Below are 14,957 nucleotides of genomic sequence, written 5' to 3'. Positions count from 1 at the left end.
GAAAGTAAGATTTAGAGCATCGTAATCCATCTGTGCATTAAATTAAAAATACATCACCAATACATATAATTCACCCGAGCTTTAAATTCAATTGTAAGGGGCGTTAATATATCTAAGTTTCATCTGAATTACATGAAGTTTAGCAGAATTTCAATAAACACTTATTTACCTGGCGAAAACTTTAAAACATTATGTGAGAGACTTTGAAGGAATTTAAATACAAGCTATGCTTAATGATTTTAGTGGGCAAACTTCTTTGTTTAAAATTAAATTTTCAATTTTTGTCATTTCATTCTCAACAAGTTATTTATCTCTACAAGTTGATTTGATTGATTTTCAGACAAAGCAACTAGCAAAATGCGATCCATACCATTACAATATGATTACTGATCATAATTATTAACCAAAGACGTTACAGGAATTCCAAAGTTTTGTAGAGTCAGGTATTCAGCCAATTTAGCTTCAGCTGGAGGAGTCTGACTTTTTGTTCTGAATCAAAATGCTTTTTAACTGTATTTTCAGTTGAATCAAAATGTATATAACTTGTAGGTACGATGACTTGAATATCAAAAGTACTCATTTAATAATTGACAATATCGACTGTTCGACATTCCAACTGCTTTTCTGTAATTGTAATTGAAGTGGCCAAGTGGCACAGCATTAGCATATGTATTCTTAGCAATCGTTTTTGTCGGACTAATCAATTTATCTGCCAACATTTCAAAACATTTTGTTGGAATATTTGTGGCTAATTGCATTACAATTCCAACATCAAAATCATCTTCATCATTTTCGTGCAAAATTTTGAAATTTAAATAGCGAAATCTAGTCTTGACTTTGTTTCCTTTCTCTAAATCATCCACTCCAACCCAAATTTTATCCTGAAACTCAATGCAAACTGGACAGCCCATTTGTACCAAATGCATCGTAATTATTGAGATCATTTCAGATGTAAACTTGAATCCAGAATTCGTTGATACAGTGAATAAATATTGTAGTTTCTGCGCCACTTCCCCATCTAACAAATCAATATCTGATGTCGATTGAACTGTAGCTGAATTTAAATCTAGATTTTTCACCGGATTTTTGTTTTGCAGAATCTTCTCGAGAACTTTTCGTTTGTCGTTGATGAAATAATACTCAAGAATGTTGGAATAGGCTAACTGTTGCTGTTGGACAATGCTTGATCCACGAAACTCCCTAAAATAGGGAACTTCATCAGTTGTCAAATTTTTGATGAAATGACGAGCGGCGTGTGCTTCATGCCATGAATTGTATATTAATTTGACTTCCTCATACGATGCTGCGGCAGCGAGTGGAATAACTTTGCTTAACTTTACAAAAATTTTAACGATTTGTGAGGGCCATACCAAATCCCAACCCTTTCGATTATTAAAGTTTCCTGTAACAGTGATATGAAAAGCGGCATCATTGCATTCTTTTACTTCCATTCGTTGAAGACCTATTCGTTCAATGATATTCGGTCTATAGACTGAATCCGAACCTCCTAATAGTCTCGAAAGAAATGCCAAGTCATAAGCATCACCAGCTAAGTCATGAAAATTTATTGACTCCAAAAGTTGGTTTGAAGGTTTAGTCATTAAGGAATAGGTTTTTGGAGGGTTTGCTAAAAGTCCAATTAATGTTTTCTTAGAATTTTTACAGATGAGTTCATCCGGAAAACCGATCCAAATCTCTCCTGGAACTGATTTTATGAAAATACATTCATGAATTCCTAAAATACTTTTGTTCGTTTCTATGAATTCGTCGTGAAGATTGGACTCAATTTTCAATCTAAGACAGCATAAATCAAGTTCTTGATTTAAACACCAAGGAATTCCAGTTATATATCGATCCATTTTCTTTGTAACTTCATTTTTACTTGTTTTTGGTACGTTTGCGAATTCTAAAGGTTCTAAATAACGTAAGTGCATTTTTTCAAAAGCTTCTTGATAAGCAGAAGCAGAACCGAAATGAGCACAATAAAAATTTCCATCAGACATAACTTTTTTCGCACCCAAATCGTATAGTTGCTCAAACAGATTATAAAGTAGGGACCATTTGGTTGGTTGGCAATCAAGCAAGTGAGAAACGGAATAATTATCACATCGAAAGAACATCTTCAGTTCATTATCACCAGGAACATCAAAATTAACATTTTTTTGCGGTTTTACACTCGTTGTCCTTGATTCCTTTGAGACTTTAGGTTCAATGTTTGTACTGATACGGGCAATATTGGAGCTTGACTCTAGTTTATTTGCTTGCATAGCCCTTTCTGGTTTAATAATAGCTATGTTAGAATTATTTGCTCTAGAATCTGAACTCGTTTCATTTGGGACTATTTGTTCACATGATTCAACGGTGTATGGGTTTTCATTACTTGTTATAGTCAAGTCAATCGGTGGCTCAGAAATAATTGAATCTGGATACATTATTTGCACTTTTGTCAGACAATCTTGTGCATCGGATTTGAATGAAAAGACAATCCAAAGATATGATTTTCTGGATAAAATACACTGACTGCCTGATTGTGCAGTACAAGCGATACAAAACTTAATAAATTTGCTTATATCGACTTCATTAGAGTTGCCCATCTTGATGAATGTCAATTGTTTCGCTTCAATATTGCTTTTAGGCTGCATGGTCACTTTAGGTTTTATACATTTTAATATCTCAGTTAGAGGTGAGTCTACTATCAATTCAGCCTTTAGAAAGTGTCCATGATATCGAGATCCATTGAATTGTTCGATGGCCCTTTCCGCATTCCATAAAGTAGGAAATCCAATACAGATTGAACTATCGTAAAGAATGGCACTGTTTTCAATACTTCCATTGGCCTGAGCATTCAATCCGTTCATCACTTGATTGATGTCCATAGTAAGAGGATAGTTTTTGATTGATATGAAATACATTGATGATCCGGTTGATTTAACTGGCTTTAGCACACCATTATTTAACATGAATGTGTAGTCGGATATTTGATCCAATTTAGGTGAAAATGAATTAGCTAATCTAACCAGATGAATTGATACATTATGAAGTTTCTTTAGATCACTCAAAGTACCATAATAATCAGCATCACCACTTATCAATATAATTGTACAATCTTGTCCAACAGCTGCAACGAATTTCCTCATCAAATCCAATATTACGATATCAGCTGAATCCTTAACTCCATTATAAGCTTGAACAATATTAACATCCAGTTTTGTCAATGATTTACCAACACTTGTAGATAATTTATGAATATCACAAACACAAAAGAAAAAGATTTCATTCAAATTGTAAGGTTTAATTATAGTTGATCTAATTAGATTGACGATGGAAGCAACTGATTGTCCTTTTGGTACATCGATATTCTCAATGTCCCAAAACATAGCACAAGATTTTCCCATTATTGTATGAGGCAATTTATTTAAACACAAATGTTCAAAATGAAATAATAGCAAATGTACCAGAAAGGCAAATGAAAGTAAGATTTAGAGCGTCGTAATCCATCTGTGCATTGAATTAAAATTGTAACTGAAAGCTGTATTCAAAGGGGCGTTTTATATCTAAGTTTCATCTGAATTGTATTTCATCTGTATTCCAATAATCAGTTATCTACTTGGCAAAAACTTTCAGATATTATATTATCTGATATTGTTATGTAATAATATAAATGACGAGATAATGAAATGAAGGGAATTTGAAATCGATTTAATACACTGAATTCGGATTTCAAAGATTACTTTAAACTTTGATTAATCTATGCAGTTTGTGGATTTTTAAACTGGACTCAACAATGCATGCTTAGGACGATTGAACGATCTCTATAAGATGTAAAACTAAAGCTGAATATGTTGGTGAAAATCCGGATAAAAAATCAAGAAAAATCTCATTCAATCATGTTCAATAAAATCACCATTAATTAGATTTGTAATTTCTTTATGATGTTGATCTGCTATTTTTATTGCTGGTTAAAAGGTACAATTTTGCTCAAGCAGTATTCACAAAAATGTTGGTGCGATGACATCAACATCAAACTATAATGCCGCAATCGATTTAAAATATCGGCTGGCCGAAATTCCAACTGCTTTTCTGTAATTGTAATTGAAGTGACCTAGTGGCACAGCATCGTTATCAAGATACCAGTTTGTATGCATATGCTGATGTGTTTTTGTTGAATTAACCAATTTATTTGCCAGCATTTTAAAAACTTTTGGTGGACAATTCGAGACTAACTTCACTACAACACCAACATCAAAATCATTTTCATGTAATATTTTGAATTTTATCTTCTCGATTCTAGCTTTTGCTCCGCTTCCTTTCTTCAAATCATCAAATCCAAACCAAACTTTATCTTCAAATTCAATGCAAGCTGGACACTCCCAGTCTACCAAATGCATTTTGATTATTGAGATTATTCGAGATGTTAATTTAAATTCAGAATTGGCTGTTACAACGAACAAAAATTTTAGTTTTCTATCTAATGCATCAATATCTGATGTCGATTGAGCTGTAGATGAATTTGAATCTACTTTATCCACCAGACTTTTGTTTTTTACAATCTTCTCCAGAACTTTTCGTTGGTCGTTGATGATATAATACTCAGAGATGTCACTAAATGAAATATTTTTGACAACACTTGGTACTCTACGGAACTTTTTGAAATAGGGAACTTCAGCAGATTTCAACTGATTGATACAATAGCGAGCAAATTCTGCTTCATAGAATGAATAATATAATAGTTTGACTCTTTCTCGCGATGCTGTGGCAGCAAGTGGAATAACTTTGCTAAAATTTACAAAGATTTTAACGATTTGTGAGAGCGATAATGAATTGTAAGTCAATGCAAAACTTAAATCATAAAAACATCCTTGAACTTCAATATGATAAGCACCTTCATTGCATTCTTTCTCTTCCATTCGTTGAAGACTTATCCGTTCAATGATGTTTGGTCTATCGATTAAATCCAAATCTTCTAATAGTCTCGAAAGAAAAGCCAAGTCATAAGCATCACCAACTAAATCGTGAAAATTTATTGACTCCAAAAGTTCGTTTGAAGGTCTAACCATTGAGACATCATTTTTATGCGTGCAACATGCTATAACTGCGTCTACTCTTTTCTTGGAATTTTCACAGATAATTTCATCAGGAAAACCAATCCAAATCTCTCCTGGAAGTGATTTAATGAAAATACATTCTTGATTTCGTAAAATATTTTTGCTCATTTCAATGAAATTGACGTGATGATTCGACTTAATTTTCACCCTAAGACAGCATAAGCCAAGTTCTTCATTCAAACACCAAGGAGTTCCAGATATATGTCGAAAATTTCTAAGAACTGAATTAATCTGATCCATTGATAACTCTGATACGTTTACGAATTTTAAATGATCTAAATAACATGAACGCATTCTTTCAAAAGCTTCTTGATAAGCAGAAGCAGAATCGAAATGAGCACAATAAAAATATCTATTGCAGAAAACTTTTTCTGCTCCCAAATCGTAAAGTTTCTCAAATAGATTATAAAGTAGCGACCATACGCTTGGTTGGCAATCAAGTACATCAGGAATTGAATGACTATGATATCGAAAGAACATGTTCAGTCCATTATCACCAAGAAGATCCCGGTTGACTAAATTTTGCGGCTCTTGAATCGTTTCTACCGATTCGTTTGAGGCTTTAGATTCAGCACTCAGATGGATGTCAACAGCAGGTTTAATACTGGAACTTTGATATTGTGAATTTACTTGCATAGCCAGTTCTGGTTTGACTTTAACTACGTTGCAATTATCTGCTTCAAAGTCCGAAGTTGTTTCATCCGTGACTTTTAGCTTGCATGATTCAACAGTGTATGGGTTTTCGTGAAATGCTAATGCTAGGTCAATCGGTGATTCAGATATGATTGCATCTGGATACATTTCTTGTAATTTTGGTAAAAACTTTTCTGCATCAGATTTGAATGCAAAGACAATCCAGAGAAAAGGTTTCCTTAATAAAATGCATTGACTGCTTGATTGTCCTGTACAAGCGGAAATAAACTTGATAATGAATCTAATATCGGTCTTATTAGAGTTGTTCATCTTGATGAATGTTAATTGTTTCACTTCGTTATATGTTTCAGTCTCCTTAGTCACATTGTGATTTAAACATTTTAATATTTCAGTTAGAGGTGAGTCTACTAACAATTCAACCTTTAAAAAGGTTTCATCGGCTATTTGAGATCCATTTAATTGTTCAATGGCCCTTTCCGCATTCCATAAAGTAGGGAATCCAATACAGATAAAAAGATCATAAAAAATGGCACTTTTTTCAATACTTCCAATGGTTTGACCATTCAATTCATTCATTATAAGGATATTGCTTGAATAAGGCTGGTTTTCGATTGATATGAAATACTTTGGTAAACCAGTCGATTTAACGGGCTTCAATATACCATTAGACAATATGAATGTGTAATCAGATATTTGATCAAGTTTAGGTGAACATGAATCAGCTAATCTAACCAGATGAATTGATACATTATTAAGTTTCTTTAGATCACTCAAAGTATCACAATAATCAGCATCACCACTTAATAATATAATTGTACAATCCTGTCCAGCAAATCTAACGAACTTTCTCATCAAACCCATTATTTTAATATCAGCTGAAATTTTGATTCCATTGTAAGCGTGGACTATATCAACACCCAATGCTGTTAATATATGGCAAACATAAGAAGATAATTTACGATCATCACCAACACAAAAGAAAAAGGTTTCATCCAAATTGTGAGGTTTTATTATAGTTGTTCGAATCAAATTGACGATGGATGTAACTGATTGCCCATTTGGTATCTTATGTTGAATATCCCAAAACACAGCACAAGGTTTAGCCATCATTATATGAGGCAACACAAATGTTCAAAATGAAATAATAATAAATGTAAAAGAAAGGCAAATGAAATTAATCAGTACGATTTGAATGTTAGTTCCTTAATTTTTGTAATTCACTTGAGCATTAAATTAAAATTGTAACTGAAAGCTTTATTAAAGAGGCGTTTTTATATCTAAGTTTCATCTGAATTGTATTTCATCTGTATTCCAATAATCAGTTATCTACTTGGCAAAAACTTTCAGATATTATATTATCTGATATTGTTATGGAATACGAAATGACATTCTGTGCTTATAAGAATAATTCTCTCATTTTATGCACAAGTTAGTACAATATTTCAACCTTTTCGCAAGTTACTACGAAATCCTTGTAACTGTTGAAAGGTTTGAGACGGGTTTATTTATTGCATTCAACCTGCAACCTAATTTAAATGCTTATTTAAGTATTGCATTCTGATAATAGTTTGTGAAATGGATAATGTTATTCATTCGCAATGATTGCAAACAAATGTCGTCAATAGTCCATTTAAAGTTGACAAACAATTTGCTCATAACTCAATTTATTCTTCTTTAAAGGCTAAGATTGTTACTTTAAACACACAATTCGGTATAATAACACTCATTTATGCACAAATTTACACAAACCGGGCAGAAACTGGTAAAAAATAATTTCTTTACAATAAGACTGAACAAGTTTGCAAGGATATAAAAACTGAGTCAATTCGTGCGATTTAAAGATTTCTCTGATCGTCTCATCTCGAGGAAATCGGGTTCGAAGTGGAAACTTCGACTGCATTTTCTACAACTATGGAATAGGATTTGTTCATAAAACATATTTTAAAGATGTAACTTTTGATGGGCAACCAGAAAAACCACTTATTTTGAGTGATAAAACTTTCTGTTTTCTGTAAAACAGATCAGTTCGATTTTGATTTAAACTGATCTTTTTCTGCGACCATGCGAAATAGATAGCTGAAACTTATATTTATTTCATAAAAATGGTTTGTAGACATGATGCAGTGAAAAGTTTTTTCAGTATATCAATAGTTCTCTTGATTTTGACCATTTGTATTGAAACTTTGAGCTTCGATATTTCGATTATTTTAGCACCTACAGTCATCTTTCCATCAGCATTTTGTCCCTTTGCTAATTAGCAATTCAATGCGATTCAATAACTTTCCACTGGCCCATTAAGGTCATGATTTTTGGGTTGTAAATGCACAAGCAAACACTTATTAAACAAGTTAAACTCATAAAAACCCATTTCTTGGTAAATAAACCAATTTTCTGGTTAAACTTTTTCATGTAATGCAAAGACTGCTGCCAAAGACTCGCACATTTGAGTAAAGAGTTTAGACCTAGTGAAGTTTGTAGAGACATTAAAACTATGTCCATTGGTACTATTAAATAATTCGTTCGATGGACAGTTTTCGAGAAAATCGATGTCGAAGTTGAAACTTTGAACCGTTTTTGCTCAGCTATGGCAGCAGATTTTTTCAGGAAACTCAGTTTTTTGATTTACCTTTTGATAAACAAAAAGAAAATGAACTTATTTTTTTATACAAAATCCTCTGTTCTTAGTAAAATAGATCAGATCGATTTTAAGTTAAATCGACCTACTTCTGTGATCTTTAGTGTTAGAGATTTGAAACTAATTATTCTTACATAAAAATTGTTTCGCCACATCATGAATTGAGTAATTTTTTCGATTTATGAACAGTTCTCTTGATTTTGGACATTTGCATTAAAACTTTGAGCTTCGATATTCCGATAATTTTAGCACCTACAGTCATCATTCCTTTACCAAACTTTAGATCCCATTACGAGTTATAATATGATATGACTCGAAGATCGAAAAAATCTGAGCCTATTCACTTAATAATGAAGTTCATTCAACACGTAAGATTTGTGTTTAAATAATTATTTACTTTTATAAGGTAAAAATCAAATCTAACAACTAAGCTATAACTTTTTCTGTAGAATCTTGAATAATTTAATATTTCTAAACATTATATGCCATAATAAAATCTAATATCTGAACAAAGAATGTGGGAGCTACCATTATCGAAATATCGAAGTCCAAAGTTTTACTGCAAACGGCCAAAATCAAGAGAACCATTGATATTTGGAAAAAAGATTTCAATGCATGTTGTGTACAAATGATTTTCAGCTACGGATAATAAGTTTCAAATCTGCTACTATAAAGATTTCAGAAAAAGGTCGGTTTAACTTGAAATCGCACTTAACTGTTTTACAAATAACATAGAATATTGTATCAAAAAATGAGTGCATTTTCTTTTTGCCCATCAAAAGTTAAATCTTCAAAATGAGTTTCATGAATATATCTGCTTCCATAGTGTCAGAAAAGCGGTTCGAAGTTTCAGCTTTGACATCGATTTTCTCGAAAACTGTCCATAGGACGAATTAGTAAATTGTATTAATAAACTCAGTTTTGATGTCCCTACAAACTTCACTAGGTCTAAACTCTTTACTCAAATGTGCGAGTCTTTGGCAGCAGTCTTTGCATTACATTAAAAAGTTTAACCAGAAAATTGGTTTATTTACCAAGAAATGGGTTTTTATGAGTTTAGCTTGTTTAATAAGTGTTTGCTTGTGCATTTACAACCCAAAAATCATGACCTTAATGGGCCAGTGGAAAGTTATTGAATCGCATTGAATTGCTAATTAGCAAAGGGACAAAATGCTGAAGGAATGATGACTGTAGGTGCTAAAATAATCGAAATATCGAAGCTCAAAGTTTTAAGGCTAATAGCTAAGATCAAGAAAACCGTTTTTTAGTTGCTAAAATTATTCAATCCATAATGTGAGCTGACAAATTTTATGGACAAATAATAAGTTTCAGCTCGCTAACACTTACGGTCACAGAAAACGATCAGTTTAACTAAACATGGAACTAATCTGCTTTACAGAAAAAGAAAAGTTCCATTTCTCAAAATAAGTAAATTGTCTCGTTAATCATCGCAAGCTACATCAGTTCTCTGAGTTTTATGAAAAAATCTGCTTCTGTTAATGTTTTAAAGGCTATCGAAGTTTCCACTTTGACATCGATTTTCTCGAAATCTGTCCATCGGATGAATTGGTTAATAGTACCAATGGAATCAGATTTCCTGTCCCTATAAAGCCATTGAGTCTCAACACAGAGCTCAAATGTTCGAGTCTTTTGCAGTACTTTTTACATTTCATTTGCAACTTTAACCAGAAAATTGCTTTATTTACCAAAGTTTGGGGTTATATGAGTTTGGTTTGTTGAATAAGTGGTTGCTTGTGCATTTACAACCCAAAAATCATGACCAAAATGGAACAATGGAAAGTTATTTAATTGCATTGTATCATTAGTTAGTAAAGGATTAAATTGGTTGAAGAATGATGACTTTAGGAACTATCATTATCGAAATATCGAAGCTTGAAGTTTTAAGTCCAACAACCAAAATCAAGAGAACTATTGATATATTCAAAAAAGTTTTCACTGCATCATGTCTACAAACCATTTCTATAGACTCAATATAAATTTCAGCTATCTATTTCGCATGGTCGCAGAAAAAGATCAGTTTAAATCAAAATCGAACTGATCTGTTTTACAGAAAACAGAAAATTTTATTACTCAAAATAAGTGGCTTTTCTGGTTGGGCATCAAAAGTTACATCTTTAAAATATGTTTTATGAACAAATCTGATTCCATAGTTGTAGAAAATGCAATCGAAGTTTCAACTTTGAGATGAGACGATCAGAGAAATCTTTAAATCGCACGAATTGACTCAGTTTTTATATCCTTGCAAACTTGTTCAGTCTTATTGTAAAGAAATTATTTTTTACCCGTTTCTGCCCGGTTTGTGTAAATTTGTGCATAAATGAGTGTTATTATACCGAATTGTGTGTTTAAAGTAACAATCTTAGCCTTTAAAGAAGAATAAATTGAGTCATGAGCAAATTGTTTGTCAACTTTAAATGGACTATCAACGACATTCGTTTGCAATCATTGCGAATGAATAAAATTATCGATCTCACAAACTATTTTCGAACGCAGTCGTGTTCACAGAACTGTTGTAGTTTACTAATAATGATATATCCAGATCTAATTAGTCATTGATTTTTCATCTCTTGTTTGTGAATATATTGCAAGAAATCTCTTCATCAACTAATTGGACTGGAAAATCAATGGCATTCAATAACAAGTGAATGGCGAAACGACAATCGCATAAAAGATTTTCTAAGTGATCGGAAATTTAACAATTTAACATTCCTTTTAAGGTATAATTCATGCATAAGAAATGGCACTAATTTGACAAATTACTGGGGCCTGCTCAACGGGAAATTTTACTAGATTATGGTTAAGGATATTTTTGTTGGAAAACAAATAGTTGATAATTGCAAGAACGCGAGAGAAGCATTTGATTTATAAGACAAGATTCGCAAAGAATAAATTTCCATGAATAAGTCATTTCAGAAATAAAACTTGCACAAATTTATGCCAATTTTTTAGATTTTATTATTTTTTGAAGCAAAAGCAATACATTTTTGAATTTTAATTGAATTCACAAATAAACCAAACATAATAGCAAATGTCTAATATTCAAATAATGCACTTGATTTACAATTTATAATTGAATAGCTTTGTAACATTGTGGACAATTGTAACAATTAGTAAATTATAAAATTACAAAATGAGCAACTCTTCTTGAAAAAAATAAACCGTTGCACCATTATTTACAGTCAAGTGATACAACGATCCAATTCAGGCAATTAACAATTGTGGACATGCTAAAAACATTCAACAAAATACTATAGTATAGTCAATTTTATTTCAGTCAATCGTTTCTATTTTTATTTTTACATTAGGCGCATAAATGGGTTTATCAGCAGGCTTCGGTGGTAATTTGACATCAGATTGTGATATTGGTTCATTTATTTCTTTCTTTACATCCTTTTTTAAGTCCAGTCCTGATACTTCATTGGCTTTTTTAACCGTCTCAAGTTGCTGGGGAGCAGTCGAAATCTCGTTTTTAGGTTGAGTTGAATTCATTTCCATGGAAGATTTAGAGAGTTTATTAAGGTTTTCAGCGGGGTTGGGAATGGTTTCAGCGAGAGCAGGAATGGTTGGATTTGCATCGGGTTTGAATCTTTTATTAGGTGGGTCTGCTGGTATTGACGCATTCAGCTTAACTAACGGTGTTGTTGATAATATGACATCTAGTTTTTTGTTGTTCATAATAACATGTCGTGAGCTTTGATTTGTAACTTTTTTGTCCTTTTTGTCTTTTTTATTTTTTTTAGGTTTACCGTTGTTTTGTTTCCCTTTACGAAAGCTTTGGTTTCGGTTATTTTTTGTGTTTTGTGTTTTGTTTTGATGTTTTTTAACATTGCTTGCCTCTCGATTGGAAGGCTTAACTTCCAAATTATCGAGAGTGGAACCTTTAACGGTGTAGGTATCCTTTGAAGATGGTGAAGTTAAATCTGGTGGAGGATCCGAAATAGTTACATTTTGATGTAAAATTTTGAACTTTTTCAAGAAATTATCTGCATGTTTTTCACATCCAAAAACGATCCAAATAGATGGTTCTGCAAATAACAAGCAGTATTCAACACCCGGAACAGTGCAGGCAATACAGAATTCAATGAGCTTCATGCAAGGCTCTTGATCGCTGGAGTCAGCAATCTGGATAAATGTAAGCGATCTAAGTGTGTTTTTCTTTCTAGGCAGATTAATTTTTCCAGTACTCATGTATCTCAATATTTCATAGAGAGTACACTCATTCAGCAGCTCCACATTCAACTGACGATCACCATAATTGTACCCATTCAATCCGGTGACAGCATTGGCAGCAGCCAGGAAGGTTGGAAATCCAATGGCAATTTTACTCTCAAATATGATTGCACTATCAGCTAGGCTGCCATAAGCTTTGCCCAATATATTCAACTCATTCATTACACGCTTAATTTTTATCTTGTCAGGAAAATTTGAAAAGAGGATAAAGCTGGTTGATTTACCAATTGACTTAGGTGGTAATAAATGGCCGCTACTCAATGCAAAAGTGTAGTCGGATACAATTGTCAGGCTGGGAGCAAATGAGTTGAGGAAACTGATGCAATATGTCGAGAATTTGTAGCTCGCTTTTAAATCGTTCAATACATCGGTGTAAACCTCGTCGCCACTCAAAATGATAAGAACACATTCCCGACCAGCATGTTCGAGAAACTTTCCCATTAGGTTGCATACTTTTTCAGTAACAAAGTTTTTAGATCGCTTGTACACCTGGACAATGTCTACATCAAGGGAAACCAAGGTGTGTCCAACTGAGTTCGGAAGGACATTAGCATCACACACACAATAGAAATAAATTTCTTTGAGTTTGTTGGGTAATATTATAGTTGATCGAACGAGCTTCACAATTGAATCAGGTGATTGTCCTTTTGGTACTGGATCGTTTTGAATGTCCCAAAATACAGCACAAGGTTTACTTGATTCAGTTACCAAATTTTCAGCCATTTGAAAGAAAACAATTTACATATTACAGCAATAACACTAATCAAATAAAGAAAATAGAATATTTGAAACAAAAAATAACCCTTTAAATAAATAAATTAACAAAATGCAAATTAAACTATTAATTTGGTCATGAGAAGTGAAGTCAGACGATGAGGATAACATGTGTTACAATTATAAAAATGAAAAGCTTTGCCGCTAACAATAAAATTTTGAAAATAATTTTCTCTTTCTATTTAACTTTACTCTTTGATTCAAACCTTTAATGACACAAAGCTTCTCATTGGCTAATTGGAAAAGAGCTCAATTTGAAACCACAATTTATTCTTGTAAATATTTCATTTCTTTGAGTAAAATTTTCAAAAGATAAACAAATTATTAAAACTTGCACATATTTGTAGTGTTGTCAATATGTTGGGTCAAGAAAACTAGACTGAAAGTTAGTTTGACCATTAAATGGCTCCAGGGATCTTCGTTGAGTTTCTGTTTTCGCTAATCCAATAAGTCTTTTGTTTACTTGAAAATTGAGCTGGAGAAGTGTTTAAAAGTAATTCCTCTTTCTGGTTCGCATTTCACTCTTTTTGGTTCATTATTGATTGTAAGATAGTTATAAAGATTAACGACTAATGATTCAATTAATAAATTAATCTTATAACAAAAGGTAAATGTTAAGTACCATTAGTTAAAAGCTGATTTCGAGTTAGCAAGTTGGAAAAATCAATCACTGATGATACAATCAGGATGCAAAAAATAACAGAGTTGTGAGAAAATATGAGCTTTCAGTTGTCTCTAGAAACAAGCCTTAGTTAGAAAGATTCACTGATTTTCGACTCTTAATTATAAACTGCTTTTCATCAATTTTCATTTATCAAGAGTTGATATACTGATATTTATTAGACTCGCGTTTCAATCAGGTTAGTTTTTCGATTTCCTTTGTGTTTACAAAAGGTAAGTCTTAACACGTTGGTTTAATGTTAGCTACATTTTTAATGTGTTATAAAATAACTCTTTTAGGGCTCGGGTAAATAAAGCCATTGAAAACCATGTGAAAGTGTGCCGCACAAACGACGATATGAGATGAATGGACATGTCTGTTCAAATTGGACGGAGAGATCTCAAAGTGCTTGCTCTATTTTTGATCGAACCAGGACTTGACGCTTGGATCAATGAAGACAACACCGAAGCACCCTAGGTGGTGAGGATGGTGGACATGTTTAGTTCATTTAGAGCCCCTTAAATGAACAATGTTGGAATAGTCCAGCTGTATTGATATACAGATGTAAGCTGAAAAACAGTTCTCAAAAAATTAAATTATGGTATGGTTCATTCAACCATCAAAGCTTTCCCGGAGTCGATCCATTCAAATTTTTAGGACTAATTCAAGTTCACTGATGAAAATTCATTTTCTTCCCATCATTTGAATTTAATTCTATTGTTAGCAATTTTTTTATCATTTGGTATCAGCAATGTTGATCAAATTTATCTGCATAATCAAAAGTTCAAGAAGTGATTGATGTTGAGTTATTGTTTAATTTGCTATGTCATTTGCCATATTTGACTGAACAATATTCACCATTTATAGCAAGCCAGGT

General features: G+C 32.5%; 1 protein-coding gene and 1 long non-coding RNA gene across 2 annotated transcripts; one reads left to right on the top strand and one right to left on the bottom strand.

The window, feature by feature from the left end:
* Positions 1 to 559: 559 nt before the first annotated feature.
* On the bottom strand, positions 560 to 3,509 carry LOC149093426 (uncharacterized). Its single transcript, XM_089269556.1, has one exon. It carries the CDS (start codon positions 3,393 to 3,395, stop codon positions 567 to 569), a length of 2,829 nt encoding a protein of 942 aa, XP_089125682.1. The 5' UTR covers positions 3,396 to 3,509; the 3' UTR covers positions 560 to 566.
* A 10,663-nt stretch (positions 3,510 to 14,172) lies between these two features.
* LOC149093425 (uncharacterized) lies at positions 14,173 to 14,704 on the top strand. Its single transcript, XR_016200307.1, has 2 exons — positions 14,173 to 14,313; positions 14,380 to 14,704. It is a non-coding gene; the product is annotated as an uncharacterized LOC149093425 (long non-coding RNA).
* Positions 14,705 to 14,957: the final 253 nt, after the last annotated feature.

The sequence above is a fragment of the Tetranychus urticae genome, chromosome 3, assembly GCF_039701765.1.
Source record: "Tetranychus urticae isolate SD_2017Ah chromosome 3, NJAU_TeUrti_SD_1.0, whole genome shotgun sequence".
NCBI lineage: Eukaryota > Metazoa > Arthropoda > Arachnida > Trombidiformes > Tetranychidae > Tetranychus > Tetranychus urticae.
Note: the sequence above shows the minus strand (reverse complement) of the source record. Positions and strands in the feature narration are given on the sequence as shown.